The 24,056-nt window shown below is 51.3% G+C and overlaps 9 protein-coding genes across 9 annotated transcripts; 5 read left to right on the forward strand and 4 right to left on the reverse strand.

Annotated features, from left to right (window-relative positions):
- Positions 1–2,237: 2,237 nt before the first annotated feature.
- CGGC5_v013273 (uncharacterized protein) lies at positions 2,238–2,585 on the forward strand (the record flags this gene model as incomplete). The annotated part of the gene is made up of 1 exon (XM_032021660.1): positions 2,238–2,585. One exon carries the CDS (start codon positions 2,238–2,240, stop codon positions 2,583–2,585), a length of 348 nt encoding a protein of 115 aa, XP_031881369.1.
- Positions 2,586–3,664: 1,079 nt separating this feature from the next.
- Positions 3,665–5,080, reverse strand: CGGC5_v013274 (uncharacterized protein; the record flags this gene model as incomplete). Its single annotated transcript, XM_032021661.2, has 2 exons — positions 3,665–3,958; positions 4,016–5,080. The coding sequence occupies 2 exons, from the start codon at positions 5,078–5,080 to the stop codon at positions 3,665–3,667; spliced, it is 1,359 nt and encodes a 452-aa protein (XP_031881372.2).
- Positions 5,081–5,367: 287 nt separating this feature from the next.
- On the forward strand, positions 5,368–6,426 carry CGGC5_v013275 (NADH dehydrogenase-like protein; the record flags this gene model as incomplete). The annotated part of the gene is made up of 1 exon (XM_032021662.1): positions 5,368–6,426. The coding sequence occupies one exon, from the start codon at positions 5,368–5,370 to the stop codon at positions 6,424–6,426; it is 1,059 nt and encodes a 352-aa protein (XP_031881371.1).
- A 752-nt stretch (positions 6,427–7,178) lies between these two features.
- On the forward strand, positions 7,179–8,235 carry CGGC5_v013276 (putative NADP-dependent mannitol dehydrogenase; the record flags this gene model as incomplete). The annotated part of the gene is made up of 5 exons (XM_032021663.1): positions 7,179–7,378; positions 7,433–7,509; positions 7,567–7,650; positions 7,705–7,773; positions 7,835–8,235. 5 exons carry the CDS (start codon positions 7,179–7,181, stop codon positions 8,233–8,235), a joined length of 831 nt encoding a protein of 276 aa, XP_031881366.1.
- Positions 8,236–8,476: 241 nt separating this feature from the next.
- GAL4-1 (Regulatory protein GAL4) lies at positions 8,477–10,658 on the reverse strand (the record flags this gene model as incomplete). Its single annotated transcript, XM_066152900.1, has 4 exons — positions 8,477–9,400; positions 9,461–10,161; positions 10,228–10,535; positions 10,600–10,658. The coding sequence occupies 4 exons, from the start codon at positions 10,656–10,658 to the stop codon at positions 8,477–8,479; spliced, it is 1,992 nt and encodes a 663-aa protein (XP_066007744.1).
- Positions 10,659–12,002: 1,344 nt separating this feature from the next.
- Positions 12,003–12,488, forward strand: CGGC5_v013278 (uncharacterized protein; the record flags this gene model as incomplete). Its single annotated transcript, XM_032021665.1, has 1 exon — positions 12,003–12,488. One exon carries the CDS (start codon positions 12,003–12,005, stop codon positions 12,486–12,488), a length of 486 nt encoding a protein of 161 aa, XP_031881368.1.
- Positions 12,489–12,767: 279 nt separating this feature from the next.
- CGGC5_v013279 (uncharacterized protein) lies at positions 12,768–13,604 on the reverse strand (the record flags this gene model as incomplete). The annotated part of the gene is made up of 1 exon (XM_032021666.1): positions 12,768–13,604. One exon carries the CDS (start codon positions 13,602–13,604, stop codon positions 12,768–12,770), a length of 837 nt encoding a protein of 278 aa, XP_031881367.1.
- A 2,118-nt stretch (positions 13,605–15,722) lies between these two features.
- On the forward strand, positions 15,723–17,702 carry ecdD-2 (Major facilitator-type transporter ecdD; the record flags this gene model as incomplete). Its single annotated transcript, XM_066152901.1, has 8 exons — positions 15,723–15,747; positions 15,803–15,878; positions 15,930–15,975; positions 16,028–16,391; positions 16,439–16,594; positions 16,641–17,305; positions 17,360–17,429; positions 17,485–17,702. 8 exons carry the CDS (start codon positions 15,723–15,725, stop codon positions 17,700–17,702), a joined length of 1,620 nt encoding a protein of 539 aa, XP_066007766.1.
- Positions 17,703–20,332: 2,630 nt separating this feature from the next.
- Positions 20,333–23,345, reverse strand: vpr-4 (Minor extracellular protease vpr; the record flags this gene model as incomplete). The annotated part of the gene is made up of 5 exons (XM_066152902.1): positions 20,333–20,416; positions 20,471–20,506; positions 20,551–22,352; positions 22,414–23,185; positions 23,238–23,345. The coding sequence occupies 5 exons, from the start codon at positions 23,343–23,345 to the stop codon at positions 20,333–20,335; spliced, it is 2,802 nt and encodes a 933-aa protein (XP_066007765.1).
- Between the last annotated feature and the right edge of the window lie 711 nt (positions 23,346–24,056).

Below are 24,056 nucleotides of genomic sequence, written 5' to 3' on the forward strand. Positions count from 1 at the left end.
TTGAAAAGGAACAAAACAGCGCCCTCACGAGTCAGCCACCATCGCCTTATGTAAAGAATCGGGCAGAACGACTCCCATTGTCTGCGGCAACCACATGGCAAGCAGGGGTTATCCAGTTATCATCGAACCGACGTTCATCTCATGAATTTTGCGATTTAGCCGCCAGACTTTTACAATCTCACGCAATACGTCGTATATCGTTCATTAACTTTCAGATAGGGCTACTAGTTTCTTCTTCTTGGCGGCGTGAATTGACTGAAACTTGACTATCTACAAACTCTGTGGCCGGCATGTGGGCGCCTGACAGAGAAAGGGCGACTCAAAAAGTAGCAGTCAATGTGCCCTGCGAAGCTGGGAAAATTACCTTCATCAACCCGAAAGCGATATCAGACATCGACAGCCTGAAAGAAGGCTAGTTAGCTTTTCATCGCGGCGAAGTCGAGCCCAAGGGATGCGGAAAGCGATCCTTTCGAGAGGGCTATGAGTGGCAAGGTTTCCACAGGCAACCCTGGCCGGTCACGAGGGTACGATTAACGGCTATCTCCGTGCGTGTGAGATGACAACCCTGGAGAGAATTGCAAGAACAAAAGTTTTGAGTTTCAAAGCGCCTATTTCCATCGTCAGCACCTTATGCTTCTGTACTGGTCTGAGATTGGCGAGATGGTGAAAGTCATGTAGCGAGATTGACAAATTGCGGGCACAGACGCCGGCGCCGGCGCAGAAGCTCCTTGATGAGGGATGACAGCACATTTGCGTGCATACGTGTTCCGTCATGCGTATGCAGTTCATAAAGACAGGAGTTGGGTGGCAACAAGTCGAATCTCAATCAAATAGAGTTTCCGTTCGAAGTCCGCCGGACGTGGGAGTCGGTGGGACTCACCAGCCCCCTGGTTGACATTGGCTAAGCTTCATGAGAGGGGGCTGTCAGCCAGCGTCCGACCCGGCCTCGGAGCCGCCTCCGACAATTCATTCGGTCGCTGCGGGAGGAGTGTTCGCATGCAATCGATTTACGAGTAAGATTTCAGATCTACTACAAGTTTAATTCACACCTCAATGGTATCCAACGTAGAGCATCCATATTATGACTAATATTCAATTTTTTTTAATTGCAGCAGCTATAATCGGGCTTCCGAGATATATCTGATGAATTTGCTTCGCGAAAACAATCGCTTCGATTTGAGGTGGAAGATATTTACTGGAGTCCCCAGCCCATGGTCGGAGGCTTCAGCTGGATCCTTTTGTGGATATCAATTATCCGAAAACGATTCCGCCATATTTGCTGCTAAAATCTGCAATCACATTCAATCCGGAAAAAGATCACCGTCAGGTGCAGTTGTGATAATCTTTTAACATCCATAGCACGTGGTGAACCACGCCGGGAAAACTATCGGGCATGATAAATCGCGGAGTCCGCAAGACAATCCGAGGCCCATGACAAACGTAATTGAACCAACTGAAAGAAGAACCTAGCCAGGGGGAGAGCTATCACGTGGATTTCTTTATGGAGATCGCAAAACCAGGGCAAATTGTTCTATGTAGTCCGCAAAACAGCGACGGGCATCTGTGGGACATCTTGGCCTTGTTTGCCTGTTGAACGGAGAGTGATTCCGGGCGCAGTCTGTTGAAAGCCAAGTTGCATGAGGGGAATCGGCCCATTGTGTTACAGGCCTGGAGTTGAAAACGCCCAATACCTATATGGTATGTACCACACGCAAGAAAGGGAGGCATCAGACATGTCCTGGACGGATGCAGGGTATCACCAACTGCAACACGGCCAGGAAACGGCAGGCTGAAAGTGTCCACAAACCCCGGAACCGAAAACGTTCGTCCTGTGCGAGTCTTGGAGTTTTCTCATCCGAGGACAGCAGCTGTTGCACGGGGCAATCTCGCAGCATGGCGATGGCGTCTCCCTCAAGGCCCTCTCCTATGTCTCCCGCCTTCTTCTCCCTTTGGAAAATGGGAAGCACCAGCAAACTCTGTTACCAAACAGTCAAAATGAGAGAAACGCGAGATTCCCAGATGGTGCTCTCAACATATAAATGCATTCTGTTTCATCGCCGTTTCTTGACTGAACGAATCATCACCTTCCTCACACAATCCGCATACTTAGCGGTCATTGAATCCATCCTTCTCGAGTCTCTTAATCGCAACCACGATCTCTTAGTTTTCCTCGTCCGCGGCAATCCACCCGTTCCAACGTGGCGTTCCCACACCACCTGGCCCTTTGACTCAGTGCAATGAAGTTCTCCACCATTCTCACCGCCGGTGCCGTTGCCATCTCGTGTCTGATCGGTAGCGCCTCAGCCGAAGCCGGATGCTCAATGTCTCAGAATGCAGCAACCAGGTTCTGGGAGATCAAGATGAGCGACGTCGACGACCCTCCGGCTGTGTGCCACCTGCTTTGGGAGAACCTCAAGCGCTGGCCCGGATGCACTGTTCAGAAGCCAAACGGCTGCGGCGCACCATTCGGAGGAAATGAGGTTTATATGTACTTCGCCACGACGATTGTCTGCTCGAGTGGCATGATCAAGTCTTCATACTGGCATGCTACGCACAACAGATACGGCGCCATCAACAGCTGTTGAAACGGCGAACAACATACACAGGCGGCATCATTCGAGACAAAGGGGGGCACATTAGGATTTTGAGACCGGATCTTCATCACATTTGTTGACAAGGCAGCAAATGTGCAAAAGCTATCAGTGACGAGGGTGGATATACATGGGATTGGAAACACAATTTGCATTCTCCTTGATTAATCTTGGGTAAATAAAGGGCTTCCATGGCCGTTTTAATATCATATCTTGAACCTTTGTGGACACACTTTTTCTCTGACAATTTGATTGAATCGTATGCTTGCGCCTCTTGATGCTTCGAAGATCCTCACATCCATCCCTCAGCAATGATTTATCGCTGAGTGCCTCAAAGTCGACTTCCGGAAATCCTAATTGGGCAGGAAACATCCAAAACTACAACGTGAGTAAGAAGTCCACCGACAAGTTTAGGTCTGATGTTCGGGCCATTGCGCGAAATCTGAACTCAAGTCCCCTAGATTATACCATCCACAGACATCCTCCATGGACCCAAGAGAAGCGAGTATACCATTCTCATTGCTCGAGCCGCTGTGTCCGAAACCTGTAGTAGCCGTCTCGCCTGACTGACTAGTCGCATCGTTCGAAGTCTGCGTGCCATCGCTACTCGTAGTCTTCCTTTTCAAACCGAGAACATGGCGGGCAATTGTCTGTATCTCCGAGACGTTCTTAGCGGTCCTTGGCCAAAATTCACCCAGAGCTTTCAGGCATCCAATCGTCAGTCGAATTTGGTCTCTCGCGATTGCTAGCTGCTTGCCCTGCAATAAGAAGTTGCAAGCTGAAAGGAGCGCAAGTGTACCCTCGCTGACCATGCAGGTCGTGAAAGGGGTATGATGGAATGGTCTAGATGGCAAAGCCAGCAGACGGATTTGCGACTCGACTGCTCGCAGTACCCTTACAGTGTGTACGTTAATCAAGTCTGACGACGGGTTATCGACAGGTGGCTCTCGGGCACAGCTTGACACGCCCTCCACAGGGTTGAACCTCAGGCCAGACAGAGGTCTGTGAAGGCCAATACTCGCTCTACATCTGATCTTAGTGGACCATCGCGATCAAGGGCGTAGAAGAGTATCTTACACTCCAATGAGAAGATGTGCCTGAAACATGAGCTCATCAATCTGTCCTGTTTTCGACATGATATTCCTACGCTCTTTCGGAAGGAGTAAAGACCATGCATCGATGATTGAGTCGGCTGAATGAAGTACTTGTGCAGAGTCTTCCTTTGATGCGACCTTGGGTACGGTAGATATCGCCAACGCCGCACAACGCACAGCGCTGATGAGGTACGCGAAGGATGAGAAAGTAACACTGTCAGGAGCGAATTCTCTGGAGTCGAAGTCTTCCAAAGTCTTTGGTAGAGGGATGGCCTAAGTCAAGTTAGCTCTCCGCCGCAGACGCTTTTATGGGTGACCGCATTTGCTGACCTCTGACTCATATTCGCTCTCCTCACAAGGAAGCTCGACTGTCGCCTCGATGTTCCCGACTCTAAGGTTCATGGTTCCCAAGGTCCCAGCATAGTATGCATCGATAATGAAAAGCATACACCAAGTCCGTCTCCACGACTCCTCAAGAACTGGTTCGCCGGCATTATACTGCCCTGAGAAGTCAGATTTGCGCATCCCAATTCGTTCCGCAACCTCTGTGGCGCAGTCCATATGACGTTTCGCTTCGTCTTTGAAGTTATTCCAAAACAAGGCAATCGAATAAAGCAAACGATACTGAACCAGTACTGGACTATCTGGGGATAATTGCAGCAAGCCTTCTTCCGCCTGGCCCTGGAGTGAGATGGACCATTCTTGCGTAACATAGATGTTGCCGATCAGGCGCATCACTGCTATTAGTGGGCTGAAGTTGAGCATTGGGGGAGGGTCCTTGACAAGTCGAAGGAAGGCGGCTCGTGGTAGCAGAAATGGATGCAGGTTGTGAAAGCTCTTGTAGTAAGACTTGATCAAAGGGTCCGTTTCAATGTCTCCAGCATGGCTATGAGGCGATGATCTTGAAATCGACTGCGCTGACTCATTTCCGAGAGTTGCCCCGTCAAGTAAATTGAAGTCGTCCAACAATTCCCAGCCTTGTACTTGGGTTGGAACACCTCCCGATTGATGTTGGCCATGTTGCTCTGGGCGAGGTGTCGAGGTTCCATTCGAATTAGACTCAGGGACTTCGGCGGCAAGCCTTTTGCGTCTCTCCGCCAAGGCCGCCCGGTCTAACCCTCCTCTTCGCGATGGGGCAAAGTCGCATTGCTTCTCGAACTCAATACATCTGCTGCATTGGGGCCGCTTGCCGTCGCACTTCAAGTGCTTTGATCGACACGGCAAACATGCGAGAGAGGATCGCGTCCCTCCCCTCGTCTGGCGCGTCGGAGTGTTGGTCGAATCCATGGCATGATTCGTGGTAGAGCCCATGTCGAACTCCAGCAATTGATGCGTTTGGCGCAAGAGATCAGCGGGGACGCGGGTATCCGGGTATCCGGGTACTGGATCCGGCATAGCGGCGCGGGTGTTCAACAAGAGCCCGTGATGATGACAAAGGGACCCGAGTAGCCGCTTATTACATAGCACTATGTGTGGCACAGCTCAGAGCCCAATAGAACCACCGGATTAAGCACTAGGAACTGCCAGTGACCTTTGCCTCTGAAATTTGAGGGTCCTTTAGGATATCCGGATATCTCAAGAAAATATAAAAGTTGAACACGGAATGCAATAGCGTCAGCTGTTTTTAGCTAACCAACGTTATCTTATGCCTAACATATATTGACTACTCAAACCTCTTTATCATGTCGGCCTCAGTTGTGATCATTGGAGCTGGATTTGCAGGAGTGTGGAGTGCCCTCTCAGCAACTCGTCTCATCAACCTCAAAAACAAGACCGACCAAGTCAAAGTTGTTGTCATTGCGCCGGAGCCAACATTGGTGATCAGGCCAAGACTTTATGAGAGCAATGCCGCCAGCATGTCTCATCCATTGATGACACTCTTCCAGTCTGCTGGTATCGACTTTGTCCAGGGCACTGCCGAATCGATTGGCGGCATCCGACAAAGTGTGCAGGTTCATACGCCGACGGGGAAAGACATCACAGTCAAATACAGCCAAATCATCATCGCGACTGGAAGTCGCCTTAATAAGCCTCAAAGTGTTACCGGACTTGAACAGCATGCATTCGATATCGACACGCTAGATGCTGCTGCCAGATTGGAGCGTCATCTCGAAAGCCTCGCATCATACCAACAGAGCGCAGCCCGCGACACCATTGTCGTCTGCGGGGCCGGCTTCACGGGCATCGAGCTCGCAACGGAGCTTCCAAAGCGCCTTAGCCATATTGAAAAGCCACGTATCGTTCTAGTGGATAGTGCCAAAGAAGTTGGCCCGGAACTCGGACCCGGACTTCGTCCAATCATTCTACAAGCCCTGGAAGAGCTACACATTGAGACCAAACTTGGATCTGCCGTCTCAGCAGTTGACCAGGAGGGAGTAATCCTTGCCTCCGGCGAGCGCATCCCGACAAAGACAGCGGTCTGGACTGCCGGAATGAGACCATCCCCTCTTGCGCAGCAGATAGAGGGACCCAAAGACTCTCTCGGTCGCTTGCATGTCGACATGTATCTTCAGACCTCGACGAACAAGGATATCTTTGCAACAGGTGACGCTGCCTATGTCATCGCAGATCCGAGTGGTCACCATGCGCTCATGTCCTGTCAGCATGCACTCCAACATGGTCGCGTGTCTGGGCATAACGCTGCCGCAGCGCTACTTGAAGAACCTATGATGGAGTATTCGCAGGCTGCATACAACTGCTGTCTCGACCTAGGTTCATGGGCGGCAGTCATTGGCGAGTGATGGGAAAGAAAGGTCAAACTGCACGGAGACCTCGCGAAGCGGATCAAAACGTACATAAACCAGGCGCTGATTTATCCTCCCATGGACGCGAAAGAGGCGCTCACTATGGCTAGCCCTCTAGGCCAAGATTCGGATGAGTTGTTCAAGAACCTGCTGGAGATTGTGTCCTCAGAGGGGCAAAGTTAGGGGTAACATGGAGAAATGGAAAGGCTCAGTAACGAGGATGATATTGCTACCGTGTAATGCATTTCAAAGTATAGAGCATGAAGTACTTTCTGGTTTTGGTTTCTTAGCGTCGCGAAAGCATCGTTTGAGCTTGAGACTCAGAAGTGGCATGTAGTTTCCTAAACTGTCCATAACCACCATGCAAATGTTCTAACTATCTTCCATGTCAGCGCCAAGAGCATCTCCCAAATTACTAGCCAAGCTCTCTGATACCTTGAGAGATATTTGACTTCTACATATGACGTCAGGAAGGACCGTCCAGTCCAATAAATCAGTCTCCATTGCCCGCCGGGATTGGCTCAGCCGACAGTGACATGCGCCCCAATGATTCAGTGCTGGGTACCTGCCCCGCCCCCACCAAGAATCCCCTCTCGGACGACAGCACACCGACACGGAGCGGAGCGGCCGATGCCACGTCTCAACCCAGCTCACTCATTAAAGCGACGAACTTTCATGATTTGACAAATATTGTAGGGCCTTTCCTGTCACAGTAACTCAACCCAAGTCATATCACAACCAACGCCAACATGTCTATGTCCAACGATGACTGCCAAAAGACCCGCGAGGGCTTCCCCAGGCCTTTCCCCAACACACCCTCCAACGTTCTGGAACAGCTCAAAGTCACCGGCAAGGTAATTGTCGTTACAGGCGCTGCGGATGGTATTGGATATGCCGTTTCCGAGGCGATGGCTGAAGCCGGAGGCAATGTTGCGTTGTGGTACAACTCGTAAGTTTTCTGGCCAGTTGATCAACCGGAATTACGGTGTTAACATTTTGATAGAAATGACGCAGCGATTCAGAAGTCGAAAGACCTGGCGAGCACGCATAATGTGAAGACATCAGCATACAAGGTCGACGGTAAGCAGACCTGACAAAACTAGAAGCAGAGACCCCGTTACTAACTATGCCTGTCAGTTTCGGATTCCAATCAGGTCCAAGAGACTATCGCCAAGGTTCTGCAAGACTTCGGCAAGATTGATGTTTTCATCGCCAACGCTGGTAAGTTGATATGCAAGTAATATCAGTGTTGGATGAACACTGACATCGTTTCAGGAATGGCTATCTCAAAGCCTATCCTCGAACAAACTCTTGACGAGTACAGGAAGCAGATGTCTGTCAATGGTAGGTTGCTGCAAATCTCTGAATCGAGCATCCGTTGAACCCAGTCCTAACATTTTTGTAGTTGACGGAATCGTGTACTGCTCAAAGTATGCCGGTGAAGTCTTCCACCGCCAGGGCTTCGGCAACCTCATCATCACATCCAGCATGAGCGGCCACATCGTCAACGTGCCCGTCGACCAGCCCGTGTACAACGCCACCAAAGCGTACGTGACGCATTTCGGAAAGTCTCTTGCCCGCGAATGGCGCGAGTTTGCGAGGGTCAACATTGTCTCCCCGGGTTTCTTCGACACTAAGATGGGTGCTGGTCCCTTGGCGTTGCAAGAGGCGTACCGCATGGCGGCGTTGGGCAGACAGGGTCACACCAAGGAGATCAAGGGCCTGTACCTGTACCTGGCTAGCGATGCGTCCACGTACATGACAGGTAGCGATGTTATCATTGACGGAGGTTACGTCTTGCCTTAAGAAAGCTGCATGGTAACAGGTGTAAATAGACTTGGAAAGGGAATATTCAATAAAAGTTAGAATTAAGAAGCGAGGATGTGCCAGTGGCGAGTTGTTGGTGATAATATCTGACATTTCGGCCGCTGTAATTTTCAGGCTTTTCTTCTCCAACGCTATCCCACTAGCAATAAAACATCATCAAGAAATATGGCTACAATGAAACTGCTCCCCAATTTTCTTTGTATGGCGTTTGCGGTTGATTCTATGTAGTCCAGTCACCTAGTAGGAGATCTAGCGGCATATTGTCCATGAAGTCAAGCGATGCCTCGTTCAACAACATCCGAAGACTCGGGTCCGCCGTCTCATCACCGAACATAGGTTGACTTTCACCGTAAAATGCAAAGTCGTTCTCGCTCGGCAAATCCATAAAATCGTGAGCTGGCGGCATGATACTGCTCTCCGGGTAAGCTGTCGTGATATCTTGGCCCAGGTTAGAAACCTGGAAGGAAGCTGGATCCAGCTCCAAATCAAGCTGCGGTAGAAACTGAAATTGGCTGTGGATGCGATCCAACATCTCCAAGCAGCGCTTCGCTGATCTGCTTCTCTGCTCCAGCGTTTTGAGACAAGCGCGCGCCTTCGACACGGAATGCTGCCATGCGAGCCTGTCCTCGTCGGGCCGACTAGTTTCGGTGAGATAGTTGGCTTCCAGGACCAACGTGGCCTGGAATAAGAAGTACGTCGCGTACCAGATGAGGCCCTGGTGTAGGCAGGCTTCGTTGGCCATGCAGAAGATGGCGATGTCGTGGATACTTTGCATGGCAACTTCAAGGCACTTTTCTTCTGCGTTGGTCTTGGTCGGAAGATAGCTGTGGTATTTTTGGCTGCCGCGCCAGAGAAGAATGCGGAGATTCTGTTCTTTCCAGAGAACAACAGATCGTGGTGCCCTGAACCAATTCGGGCAGTCCGTTGTGAGGAAGTACCCGGGTAGGTTTTGTCGCCACCGATTGAGGTCCCGTTCCATGTTCTCTGCCACACGGTACTCGACCTTCGTACTTGCGGTCTTTGCTAGGAGGAACTCGTGGTAGACAGCATCGGCAATCTTTGCCAGTTGAGCTTGGCATATTACCGCTGAGTATGTAGTCGGGTAGTTGACTGGGGATGGTACGGGTGCCTTGAAAGACAGCTCCTATTAAGTGTAACCATGAGCATTTTGGGTAATACTTGAAGCAATGTCACCAACTCTTACCTTGTCATCAATGTTGCGTGGAATTCGAGTGTCAATGAAGTCATCTGACATCGTCGGTGGCCGCCCTGTTGTAATGTTGAAGCCGCTCTCGAAGCAGTATACTGTCCAAAACAGCTGCCTCCGGCGCTCATGGCCGAGGGTATCTTCAGGTCCCGGAGGTTCACGATGCAGGCCCAGCCCCAACGCCATTCGATACGCCAATCCAATAAAGTTGTAGCCCGTGTTGGTCCGGTCTCTCTTCTGGAGGTAGTTTCCCATTAGGAGAAATGCCTGCACCGTCTCAATCGTGCCTGACTCTAGCATCTGGAGAGACAAGTTTGATCTCGCTGCACTGTAATGTCCGGATTGCAGATGTTCCGTTTCGGTACTTGATAACCAGTGTCCGATAGCTAGCACCATGTGATAGACGACGCGCCATGGTGATTGAATGAGGCGCTGCCGGTGTCCCGCATTCACCCGTTCTCGGAAGGTCTTCTCATGCAATATGGGGTAGCAATTATTGTAGAGCAGGAAGTAGGCGTCAATTAAGCGGCTTGCGACGTATGATACTGGTAGGTCTAAAGGTTCTGGAGGTGGGAGTCCGGCAGAACTTGATGATTGTCTGCGACGTTTACGTGATGTCGGTGGGTTGGGCCTTGGTGTGCTTGATACATGTATGACCGAGTCGATCTCGCCTAGGAGTTGCGACCCAGAACTGCTTCCTGTCACATAACCCTTTGATCAGCAACCGGAACAATCAGTAGAACGATGAAATTTGTCTTTCGTACCGAGGTATCCAGAGTCGTGACTAGAAAGCATAGCCATGCCATCGTTATCATGAGTTGAAGACTTGTATTCCGGCGACAAAGATCCCTCGTGCCATTCGTAGCTGTGCGGGGTTACTTCATCGGATTCTTCCGGAGTGTTGGAGCTATCGTCATTTTCCAGCCGTTGATTTCCGGGCTGATTCAATGCCGATTCGATATCGAGATCCGGGTTAAGCGATCGCAGCAGATTCTGGAGCTGTGTGCACCGAAGTTCGGCTGCGTCCAGGTTCTTCCGGGTCAGAGGGGTCCGATCGGGTGGGCTCTCGAAGCTGCATGTCTTTCCGGTCTTGGAGCAATAAGAACAAGGGTCATTCGGTGCGCTGCCTCTCATACACCTGCTCTTCCTCTTTTGACAGTTGACACAAGCCCGGACTGTCACGGTGGTCGGGCATTTTGACTGAGGTGGACCTGATGGTTGCATTGTTGTGCATGTTCACGCAGCCACGAAGATATAGGACCCTGCACAGCGCAAAGTTTACGTGCGGCCAGTCGTAGAGCAATTCAAGGTCTCAAAGTTCCCGGTAACACTCCTAGATCATGTATCCCGATGTTCATGCCTCCACAGTGTCTCGGCCCACTGATGATTGTGATCAAGCCACAACACGTGATGCTACCCCTCAGAACTCCATGACTGTCGGAGCACAGTCGACCGACGCCTGGGTAAGCGAAAGCAAGGGTTTTTCGGACTTCGTCGGAGATAAGAGGACAGCCCATGCCACAGCTCTACGCACATGTGCCACAGATGGAAGGTACCCAAGTCACCTGCATAGACGCGGTATTGACGAGACGAAGCTTGGTATCAATTTTTGTCAAAGAAACTGTAGCTTGTATGTCATATAATTATCGGATAAACGGGAACAGCAAGCGATGTGTTCGTCAATGCCACGCAGGCCAGTTGGCGATTGCGAGGTTTAGCCACCAGACGTAACAGTCCACACAGGTGTTCCTCTTCGCGATCCGGAGGATCATAAGAGTAAGACTGAATTCGAATAGACGGATGACAACGCCAAATGAACGAAGCTTCCCTCAAGAAAAGATGCAAGTATTTGACAGCTTCCACCAAGTTCATTCTGGGAAGCGGAATCAAACAGGTCCCATGGTCTTGTCATTTTAACGATCCTTAGTCAGGGGCGGTTCCGGGCCGGCGATCGGGTGTCATCGGCGGTCCGATGATGACCCACTACCAACCCCGACAAGCTTTTTTTTACCGCGCGCGCGGGTCGGCATCTTCAACTTTGGTCCTCCGGTGGGAGCAAAAGTGGACCAACAGGTATTTCCTGCTCTCGTTTTGGCAAGGTCGAAGCTCGACTCGTTGTCATTGGCAGGTCGGTCACATCCAGTCCCTGGCAGAACTAATATCAACGTCAAAGCGATATTTGTAAGCTTCAGGGGAATGACAACTCTGAATTAAACATTGCGATTCGGCATGGAGAGAGTCATGAATTTTCCTATGGCCAAAATGACTAGTCAATAGCTAGCGTTGTGTCAACCCTGTCACTCGGCAAGGGCCTCGACGTACCCGACATACTCGAACTCATAGGAGAAAGACCTCATGATCAAATCTAGAAACCACTTTTGACATCTCATAGGATTGATTGTATAAATCAGTAGCCTTCCGTTTGATCTTGGACTTCTCTTCTCGCACTTCACCCCAACTCGTCACGCCAACACGTGAACAAGCGGCTTCTCGACTTTACCCGACTTCAAGTAAACACGCCTCACCTCAACAACCCATCATGCGTCTCATTTCTGTCGTCGTGAGCGTCGTTGCTCTTGCTAGTGCCTCCAAACTTGGCAGCTATCACCCCACAGCTGCAACCCTGCCCAACTGTCCTTCCCGTCTAGCCAGTCCAGCGGAGCAGCGGGCCATCTTTAACGACTTCGTCAACGACTTCTATGTGGAAAAGAACACCACAAAGGCCCTCTTGAATCATATGACGGAGGACTACATTCAGCATAACCCGAACGTCCTTTCCGGCAGGCAAAGCTCTGTCGACTTCCTCGCGACTCTCGTCACGCCTGAAGGGGTCAACATGACTATCATCCACAACAACTTCGACAATAATACCGGCTACATTCACTACCGCCTAGACACACTTGGTGCTCCAGAGCCAACGGCGATTGTCGACATCTTCCGGTTTGATGGCACATGTATCGTGGAGCATTGGGACGTTATCCAGGTCCGCCCTGCTAATGCCACGAACCCACTTGCCATGTGGTAGCAACCTGGAACAGACTATCTGCTACGAATGCCGCTAATTGCACAAACCATCTCGCGGGGTGGCGGACGACGGATGTTTTGATGTGGGGCAACTGGTGTTCTATTTTCAAGATTTTTTTGGCTCGGATATGGACTCCCAGGCTTTACAGCGGCCATGGTAGATCATAATTGAGAAAATTTACAGGTCTTACAATCATCTTACGTGGGGTGTTGAGAGTTGATTTACCTGCTCTTCAGGTACAAATGTCGTATTGACAACAGAAAGTGACAAAGAACAGTATCAGCATCCCGCCGCCCCGGCCGCCCCGGCACCTGCGGCAGAATTCGTGGTGACTTGTTGGTACCACAGCCAGAATCCTGTCAAAACAGCCGTCGCCTCCCATTCCTCGCCCAAAGTTCCTGTGAGTCCTGTCCCCATGAAGGCAAACCTGTAGCCCTTGGTCATGCTCCATGACATATTGTGCGCCAAGACTGCCACGACCTCTTGTCCATCACTTGAGAATCCCAAATCTGGATTCTTCGAGTGACCCCCAATAGACTCAGGTCCCATCATGCGAACAAGCTTCCATCCGGACGAGTGTCCCGCCAGCTCCTTGATCTCATTTCCGTGCGATGTCCTCCATTGAAACTCCTCGACTCTTCCTTTCGGCGTTTTCATGTGGAAGGCTCGGACTTGGCTCTTCCTGAAGCCTGCATCTTCGGGCTTTTCAAGTTTGATATCCTCCCCGCTTCCAAACTCTCGATTCACGTTGATGGTGGAACGGTCGTGCCATCCCATGCCAGTTCTGCTTGCTGTAGCCATGACGGGTGCCTTGTCGCTGGGGCCATTATGAAGATAAAGAGTTTGCTTGGTTGAAAACAGCTTGCCGTCAAACGAGATTGCAAACATCTTCTCTTCGGCCGAAGGCCCCAGATAATAAACCTGCTTCCACTTCCATTGATAGTAGCAGTTCAAAGTCGGCGGAAATCTTGCGGTCGCCGCGACTAGCCGGGTATCTGATGCTGTGTTGTTGAATCTCGGTGTTTCGTAATCTGGCAGTTCCGCGTTGTTGCCGGGGTATGGTGGGGGATCGCTGTATCCGTCGGCCTCGGGAAGTTTGCCCTTCTCGTAATCCATATCGTTTGTGAGACTTGACGACAATGATTGTGATGTTTTATTGAAAAAAAGATCTTTGACGAACGGGTTTGCAAAGCGTTCGAGAAATTTGATGCAGCAGCACTACGCATCGATTGCCAAGGCACTGCAGTGTCTTTTATATCGCAAACTGCAAGGGATGAAATCCTACGACGGACGCAGCCTTACTATGAAGTTTGCGCCAATCGAACTAACAGGACGTTCATCGGATGGCCCGAATGATGTAAGGTACACATGGAACCTATCACTGAGAATCGTTGCATTCAGCTCTCAGGGCGCAGCTTTTGCGGTACAAGCCTTGCGCTGCGCCTCCCTTTCCATAGCCGAATTAGGCAAAAGCATGTACCGATCAACGCACTTCATCCACCAAAATTGGGGAAAGCCCAGGCATCAACGTTAAACATGGTCACGACTCACTAATTTGCTCGGCGACGTTAGGCCGTGCTTATTCCCGAATGAAGTCGAATTTGCTGGCGACACAGTTCACCGTGACGCGCATGTTCGCAGGACGACGCCTAGCACGTTCGGGCTTCAGTAACCTCACAAAATTTGATTGCAAGCTGAATGGGGCATTTCGCACTATTTCTTCAGCGATAAGCGGTAGGGATAACTCTAACACGCTGCAACTGCAGGACTCACCACTTGGTGTTACATTTTTAGGACACGCTGAGGGGTAATCAAGCAGAAAGGATATCGTCTCAAAGCGAATTCACTAAGTCATGGACGACTCAAGCATTTCGCAACCAAATCACGGGATATTTGTTTGGAGGTGGAACGGCAGTGCGCCCGGCCTATTATGGGACTCCGTGTGTCCGGCCTTCCGTCCCCCGTCCGGCGGCCTTGCCCCACTAGCATCATTCAAAAGTGGCGGAGACAGTCCGGCGTGTACTGTTTCCGCCGTGTGCAGATCAAAGCTTCTGTTTGAATATGTTGCTTTACTTGGCAGGGCCTTAAGGCTTCACGGAATTCTTGTCTGTATTTCCGTAGTTGAGTGTAATCTTGCAGGCGCTAAGCTACAACTTCTTGCCCTCTGCAAACACAGAAACGGCCTGCTGTAGCCCTTTGCCTGGTTCCATCTGGCAGGCTCAGACATCCTCCAGTTCCGTAAGTATGGGTTTATGTACCTAAAAGATTATGTTAGCTATGGAAAATGTAAACCTAATGTCGCATTGAAAGGGCTCTGAAAAGATCCGTTGAAAATGCTTTTCACACTGGCAGAGCTATTTACTCCCATCAATCGTACAGAATACTTTAGTGTCCTCCAGCTTACGACCCCAAAAGCTCTCGTATTGTGCATAACGGCAGAATGTCTGAAGCTCGTGGAAGCGTCCTCGGAAAGGTGCCGCCTTTGTCTCAAGCCAGGATCCGTATCCTTGACGGTTCGGCCGAGATCGGGTTTCCGACCCAGGGGCCAACATGGCCGGCAGATGTTGGCGAACATCAAAATACCCATCGCATGGCACCTATCACCGGGCTACCAACCCCCTTCCCCCCGCAAGGTGAACCTGGAAAGGCCATTCAATGAGCTCTAAGAAGTCAGAACAACATACTAGAAACCCCCAAGATTGTTTGCTGATGCGGTTGTCAACAAAATAGTAATGTCACATCACGCTTGCAATGACGCGCTTCCCTCTTCCCGTCAGGCCACAGCAGGATGATGATTCGATATGAGAAAAGTCACGCGACTGGGGTAATATAGGGCCTAGCATATCGGAGTGGGCAGGACCGACGGATCATGGGACGAACTCTACTGCCGAGGGCATCGTCAACTTCCCCAGGTCCTCGGAGCACAGTCGCCCGACGCTAGGTTCCAGGTCCACGGCGACGCCATCCTCCACTTTCCCCAGTTTCCCCGGCCAATATCGGGACTCCAGAGTGTGGTTGCACATTGTGGGGTGGTTTATGGAACGAATTCTCCGATGCGGACTTCTTTATTATGTGAGGATGTGCCCAGGTCTCTGCAGAAGATCTTGATCAGATGATTGGAACCATCCGACGATTCGACTTCATCCCATACCTGCAGGTCCTTTCGTCGTCTTTTGCATATGCTACCAACATTTACTCTTCCACGAGACGCGCATTATTTGCGAAGCACTAAACATGGAGGTTTCATATGGCGAAGCCGGTATGTCGACAAACTACCTCCGACCTCGCCAAGGCAACGTTCTGAATTATTCCAGGCTACAAGGGGCTCTTCCGACAGCCATATATCTTCTTTCTAGCATGCTTTGCTAGTATTGGGGGCGTCTTGTTCGGGTAGGATGGCGCGTTTTCAAGATCTATACAACAGGCTTATGATGGTTCTAGGTATGATCAAGGCGTTATCAGTGGTGTCCTGGTCATGAATAACTTCGTACGTCCTGATCTTCCCCAAGTCACAAGTGTCCAGCGTAACAAACAAAAAGGGCAAACAATTTCCAACCTTAGCAAACGACGCCACTCTTCAAGGATGGATGGTGGCTGTCTTGACCCTCGGAGCAATGGTCGGAGCCTTGGTCAACGGCCCGATTGCCGATGCTCTTTCCAGACGATGGACCATTCTCCTAGCGAACGTCATATTCCTCATCGGTTCGATCATACAAGCTGCAGCCATCAATGTTCCCATGATCTTTGTCGGCCGCTTCATTGCCGGCTTGTCCATTGGTCAGCTTTCGATGGTGGTTCCACTATACCTGAGTGAACTAGCTCCTCCCAACCTACGCGGTAGCCTTGTTGCGCTTCAGCAACTTGGTATCACCGTGGGCATCATGATTGCCTTCTGGCTGGATTGTACGTATAAGATAAACCAGACGTTCTAGCAAGCTAACGTGAAGCAGACGGAACCCAGCATATTGGCGGAACTGGAGACAGCCAGTCTCCCGTAGCGTGGCGTCTACCCCTGGCCCTCCAATGTGTTCCTTCACTAGTGCTGGCAGGAGGCACATTCTTCCTGCCCTACACCCCACGCTGGCTGTTAATGAAGGGCAAGTACTGTGTGGCTGTTGCTGTCAATGGAAACAGCTAATGATGTCCCTACAGATCGCGAGGAAGAAGCCTTAGCAACACTGATCCGCGTCCGCCGTGTACCCTCCGATGATCCTCGTCTCAGACTTGAACTCCTTGAGATCATGGCAGCCGCTCAATTCGATCGCGAAACCACAAAGGCGATGTACCCGGGCGTCACTTCCCGCTTAAAACTCACCATCCAGCGATACAAGTCTCTATTCGTCGTGCGTCATCTCAATCGTCGCTTGCTTATTGCTGCGCTGCTCCAGATAATACAACAGTTTACTGGAATCAACGCCATCATCTACTACGCCCCGAAGATCTTCAAGAACATTGGACTGTCAGGTAACTCCGTTGATCTGCTTGCGACAGGCGTCGTGGGCGTGATCAACTTCTTCTCCACGATTCCAGCCATTATGTTCATGGATCGATGGGGCCGTAAGAAGGTATTGATCATCGGCGGCGTCGGTATGGGTGTGTCCCAACTGATCGTTGGCACGCTGTACGCGGTCTACAAGGATTCTTGGGCGAGCAACAAGTCAGCCGGTTGGGCTGCCGCGGTCTTCGTCTGGACTTACATCGCCAACTTTGCATTTAGTATTGGGTGCGTCAACTGGATTGTGCCATCCGAGATTTTCCCTCCTGGCGTCCGGTCCCAAGCAGTGGGCCTGGCCATAGGAACGAACTGGCTGAGCAACGTAAGTTCCCTTAACTAAGACGACATAGATTGACATCTGACGTCGGAATTCTAGTTCATTGTGGCTCTGATTACCCCAAGAATGCTTGAGGCGATCACTTTTGGCACCTTCTACTTCTTCCTTGGTAAGTCATGCAGCATCCGCTCTGGTCTTTATCATGAGCTAAGCCCTGTGCACAGCTTTCTGTATTCTTCTGATCGTCTGGGTATACTTCTTCGTCCCGGAAACCAAGGGCGTCCGCATTGAGGAGATGGACAAACTGTTTGGTGGCAACCAAGGAGAGGAGGATATGCGCCGTATGGAGGCAATCAGACAGGAGTTGGGTATTACTCCCGGGGGCAGTGGCCTTGCCAAGAAAGAAGCCGACGTCGGCGTCAGCGAGGTCGAAAAGGTATAGCTGAAAGTCATGAACGTCATCAGTGGATGAGACAGAAAAAGGTCTGGGAATCTTGTAGTCGACCACTTTTACGAGATTGCTGTTCTTTCTGATCCATCCTCAGTTGTGGTCATGCGCCGCTGCAACAGAGCCGTTCTCGTGAGCGGATGACTGATACCTGACAATTTTCTCTAGTGAAACATTCGGGATATGTGTAAGTCATCAATTAGGAGACTAGAATATGCCGATGACATTGAAAGATATGTCCAGCTTGACCAAGCTTGTCGTGGAGGAGAGAGAGGGTTCTTGGCGCGGGCGTTTGAGCCCAGGGCTTTGAATCCATCACGCTAGGTAGTCGACTTGGCGATCACGCCGGTCAACATCAGGACAAGGTGTCTGGGGTATTTTGTCTTATCTTACCGTGATTATGATACTTCGTAGGTCCAAAAGAGGAAGGCCATCGAAACATATGATTTCTGACATTCCGTTAGACTAGCCGCCCACGTAGGATGTCTGGTGAATCCTTCGCCTTTCGGCAAGAACACTCACCTTCCAGATATTGATCTGGCCCGTTAGTCGGAAGGAAGGGCCAAGGTGAAGCCAACTTATATCGGTGTGCTATGCAGATATTGTACCACGAAGGATTCACGTCAATCCTTGTGTGTCTTGCTGCTTCGGTATCGCCCATGTTGAAGGAGGATGACAGGATTAAACCAGGCATTCGTATTGCGGTGACAAAATCGACCGAAGGAAGGATGACCACCATGTAAACTTGGTGACACACGATGCAGAGTTCAGCTATAAGAAGGGCTGGGTGTCGTTCAGCAAATGAACCACCTTAATACCATTCCGAACAACCAAAATCAAGACAGAGTATTCATCGCACAGGCAAAATGAGAATTACTACCATTCTTTCTTTTCTCGTAGCTGGTATTGCCAGCGCCAACTCCATAGCAACGACCGGAGACCGCAACCTAGCCAGAGGTTTTGTAAGTCGAACCCGCGCGAGGAGCCAGCGCCATGATTTTGTCGGAATCAACTGACTCTACTTGATCAGATTGAGGCCCGCTGTCACTGCGACGGCACCTGCTGCAACGGCTATTGGTGCACTGATGACGACGTTGGACAATGCTGCAATGGAGTACCCTGCTAGACTGGGATTTGGAACTAGTCGCACTACTAGTTGAAGGCTTCGTCGGGAAAGACTAGGGAGAATACAACGTCGCGAGACGTGGAGATATTAAGGCTAGGAGCATTCGCGTACTTCGAGAAACCTAATGTGAACTATCGGCTCCAACTAGAAGGTTCCCTCAGTTATTGAGTCTTCAACACCTTTCGGGGACATAAGCCTCGGTGTTTTCTTCCCGCTCTGAGCCAATCGTGACGCTGTAATGCTCCACATCCTGGCTCAGCCCTGTAGTATCTGGGCGCAATCGAGACCAGGCAGAAATTAAATCTTGGCCCTACGAAGCTGTTTCAGAGTCTAAGCAGCAGATTGTCTCCCGGTTCAAGGAAATGTCGTATCTTTCCCAAGGCCTTAATTTGATTAGAGTTCAGGTATTGATCGATATAAAGACGACCCCGTTCGGATGATATGATTACATCTTGGATTCCCTGGTTACGAGCTCCCCTAATATGTCTAAGTCAGCGGTCAATCCTGACCTTGGGAGAACCGATTTGCACGGAGCAGTCCGCTAGGAACCCTAAAAACTGGCCGGCGGAGTACGTCGGACGACTGATTCAGCTTTGTAACTCCCCCCACCTCGGGAGCTGGGCGTCTGTATGCAGCCAGAGGTCCAATAGAAGGACGCCTGTGCACAGTTCTACACTGCATTCTGTCTCTAAACGTCGCGTCTGTAGGCGAGGAGTTCTCCATTTAGGAGATGCTGCTACTATGGAAGACACCCGCGGGCGTCAACTTCGCATCGACCCCACGGGCACGAGTCATCGCAACTAAGTTCCTGCCGGGGGGAGCTGCGCAGAAATGCCAAGATGGAAAAATAAATCATCGTAATTACCTTAATCAAATTGAGATCGTCTCATGTACCGAACCCAAGACCATGGCTATGGACTCTTGTCGGGCGCGAAGACAAGGCGTGTACAGGTTGGTATAAAAGGATTGCAACATGGCGAGGCAAAATGGCATCAGAACTGAACAGAACGTCTACTACTATCAGCAGAATTCAACTATGCAATCGCTTAGTACCAATCTTTACACACCTAAACGAGACACCCTTCAATATGCAGTTCTCTCTGATCTCCGTCCTCTCGCTTGCCGCCCTGGCTCTTGCTGCCCCGGCCCCTGAGCCCCAGAGCAATGTCGCGCCCACATGCAGCAGCCCCAACGACTGCAGGAGCTTCTGCACCGCTCCTTGCACTAACCCTTTCTGCGGCCTCTCTGCCTTTGGGTAAGTCGAAAGAAAAATCCTAACCTGGCTAAGAGCGATACAAGTCATTTGCCGCACCGGCCTGGGGAAAGATGATACTAACCGCGTCGTAAAATAGTGACCAGCGCTGCTTCTGCGGATGCTAGATCAAAGCGAACATCACCTGACGCGAGGGAACCGTTGCTTGACGCACGATTGTGAGGGAATGGCATGCATAATAAGCTGCTGGGGGTCCCGAATCTGACCTTCTGCCATATATGTACTTCAATACAGCCTTTGAAACACTTTGAAAATCTTCTCGCAGCCACACCCAAATATGAAAACCAGACTGAGGTTGTGTGTTGATATCTGTTAAAGGTCAGCCGGCGCCGTCACGCTAACGAGGAGGGTAAGGTATCTCACTGGTGCTCTCAAAGCGAAGCCATCGGCAGCCCGATGCTATCCGGAGCGTAACCCAACGTCCAGTTCCCAGACTCCCACACATCCCAGTGCTTCTGATCACCAGCACCCCCGCTCAATCTCAGCGCCCGGACGCGCCAGAAGTATCGGCCGGGCGGGATATACTTCCGATCCTCCTCCGACCCGTCCCAGACCCACCATGCCGAAGGCTCCGTGTACCTCTCCGCGGTACCCACAAATGTCCTCGGGAGGATAGCATCACCCGTGGCGGCATCCACTAAATCGTACGAATAGTTCCGGCTCTGCGTGACGAATGTCTTTCTGAATCCCGGAAACCCGGGCGTACAGCTGGCGGGCCAGTCTGGCTTCGGGATGCTGCCGTTGTAGAAGCACTCAAACGTTGTGCCGGACTCCACGCGGTTGTCGACGTTAGTAGCGGGGTCGACGCTGACAAGATACGATGCGTTGGGATTGATCATTGGAAGGTTGACGAGCGGCGTGCCGAAGCCGGTGTATGGAATTGTGAGGTTTGTTCCTGCAGCGGCGGATGACTGGATGTGGATGTACCCTCCGAAGAAGGTGCCTCGCTTTGCTGCATCTGGCAGAGCTGGGCTAGCTTTGATGGAGACCGAGACTACGGCCTCGCTTCTTGGTGGGATTTCAATAGACGAGGGGGTGATGTCAACTTCGGCATAAACGGGGTGCCCCTCTGCTTCCGTGAGTGAGTACGGATTGGCTTGATCGAGGATGTACCCTGAGGCTGCGCCTAAGTGCGACAGGGAACAAGACAATGTCTCGGTTCCGGTATTATTGAGAGTGAATGCAAGAGAGGAGGGCCGGTGAAGGGTGTCGTTAAAGTCCAGGCTAGACACATTGACCAGCGAAACGGCGTGGGCCGCACCCCACGCATCAACTAACCCGCCCCCCTGGCTGAATACCGGAGCCAGATAGTCAAAAGACTTTCTGTTCCCATCGATGAACTTGACAGGCTTTGCAGTTGTCGTCACTACTGAAAGAATCTGTTTGGGGTCGTAGTCGGGATGCTTCTCCTTGACCAATGCGAAGACCCCAACGGCAAACGGGTTGGACATACTCGTGCCCCCGATTACCGCAAGGCCTCCGTACTTGGGCAAGAACGTACTCAGAATGTTCTCGCCAGGTGCCACGAATGAGGGATAGCTCCGGCCTTCTGGTGTCGGACCCCAACTGGAGAAGCTGGAGACCAGGCCTCCGGAGATGTCGTTGATCCGGTAGGTGACATCCTCCTGAGCCTGCAAGACGTCGCTCGGGAAGGATAGGTGAACGCTGCCCTTGGCAAGCTGGGACTTCAGAAACTGTCCATCCTCGTTTGAGATTCTGGCAATGCCCTGGTACCGCCTGGAGAACTCTGCAAAGTTAGGAACCCACTGCATGCCGTCCGCCACCGTGGTGCTTGCGGACTGATACCTCACGACGTAAGGCACGCCCAGACTGATGGCGAGGCGTGCTGAGGCATTCTTGGGGTCAAGCCAGCAGTGGTCCTCGTCGATCAACATCACCGTATTCGCGGGGTCAGCCGGCGGGACAAAGTTGCTGGGGGCGGGGTTGCAACCGTCGGGGAAGCTCTCGGGGTCAGCGGGCATCCAGAGAGTGAGGTTGTTGTTGGTGGCAAAGTTGGATGGGAAAGAAGGGGCGAAGCGCAAGACACCTTGGTCACTGCCAGATGTCCAATTCGCGCCCCATGTGTAGTACGGAGTGGCCGAGTTGTCAGTTGATCCAATCGCGGCTACGCCCTCGCCACTGGCGGGTGAGGCTCCCGTGAAGAGGCCGGGGCCATCGTTCGAAGACGCCACCGTTACAGCGGTGCCATTGCGTACTACGCGACTGACCAGACTGGCGACCGGTTCTATCAAGTATTAGCATGTGCCATCAAGAACGGAACCTGTGGCCACACTGGGTGGCATTACCTTCCTGAAAAGCAAGCTTGATGTTGAACCCGATCATCATCACATCCACCCCTCTCTCGGCTGCCGAAACGACAGCCGCCATCAAATCATCCAAATTCCCAGGCCGTGTTCCGTCACAGGAATCTAGGCCATGCAGGTCCACCGTTGCATTCGGCGCCACGCCCACAATGCCAAATCGGCGCTCGTCGCTGTCGGCAGCAATGATGCCCAGGACATGCGTGCCATGGAGGAAGTCAAGGCAATTGTCACCTTCAAAGTCGAAAGCGTCCTCGGCAGAGTTGTAGTTGTACGCAATGCGGGTCTTGGCCAGGCCCGGCGCCTTGAGGTCGAATCCCGTGTCGATCACCGCGATGCGTACCCCTGAGCCGACGATGCCTTCGGCATGAAGCTTGTCGACTCCCGTATCATTGTGAGTTGTGAGTACATCGTGGTCGTGATAGACTACTGGTATCGTGCCGTTATCTGATGACTGTCGTTTCAAAGTTCGAAGAGGTTGCTGGGATGAACCTTTGGTTAGGGAGCCCGCTGGTCTCTGATGTCGAGCCTTCGTCGTATCCCATGCAGCTGGCCAGGCGTTCTGCACGATATCGAGTGCACGGAGGGCACTTAAAACAGAGGCCTCTGAGGTAGAAACGTCGTGGACACAGTCAGTTGTAAACGAGGCACCCGAGAATAGCGAAGTAGTGAACATGTGTCGAGGTGCAAGGTTACAAGACAACCCTCTGCCGGCTAAGCCCTGTTCAAGGGCCAAGATCGGGTCCGTTGATGGTATCTAAGTGTCGTTCAGCCGGATGAGACATAGCATCTAGATTTTGGCGGCTTACCCGATCCATGAACTCCACGATATAGACATCTTGTCCGTCATGGTTGGCCTCAGCTACAGCGATAACGATGGGCAGCGCCAGCGAGGCAAGCCAGTACAGTGGTAGCATGTCTACACTTCCAAAGACGACTATGAAAAGCCCAAGAGGTGAAAACTAATGGTTTGCAATCTCGATGTGCGAAAAGGGGGAGTTGGAAATGATATACGACTCGCGAAGTTCCGCCTCCGAACAATCCGCCCCCACGCGTTCCGCGGGCAATATGGACGCCCCTGAGTGCCGAGAAGGCTAACAAACCCAATATTATGGCGCTCGCAATTAGTTTTGAATGAATAAATTCAAATTACAAGATCCAGTGACAGAAAAGCTTCAATTTTCAATTGAAAAGCCCGATCCGGGTCTGGGACGTAATCGAGAGTAATCCTACTTTCCAGTCTCCTTGCAGCTATTGTCCCAAATTGGCGAACCACAATGTAAGTATCTAACCTCCCAGGCAACAATCCATCAATACCGTCTGCTTTCCTTCCTCTCGTCTTCTTCTTCATTCCGAACCATATCTGACACTCATGATGTGTCTGTGCCAGTTTAAGGGTTGCAAACGAATTCGCAGCCCGGAACACGGGTGCACTCTTCGTAAGTCGGCTTATCACCAGCTCTCAAGCATGCTTGAGCACAGGAATCACACTAGAAATGTTAGCTTACTCGGTACAACTGACTTGTTCTCGACTTTCAAGGACGTCTTCTTACGAGTCCCTGACGCTTCTCCATATTGGCATTGGGCGCGGCCAGAGCGAGGCCGGAAAAGATGAGCGCGGTAAAGTA

This window comes from Colletotrichum fructicola (genome assembly GCF_000319635.2).
Source record: "Colletotrichum fructicola Nara gc5 chromosome Unknown KSG_Nara_v1_contig08, whole genome shotgun sequence".
NCBI classification, from domain to species: domain Eukaryota; kingdom Fungi; phylum Ascomycota; class Sordariomycetes; order Glomerellales; family Glomerellaceae; genus Colletotrichum; species Colletotrichum fructicola.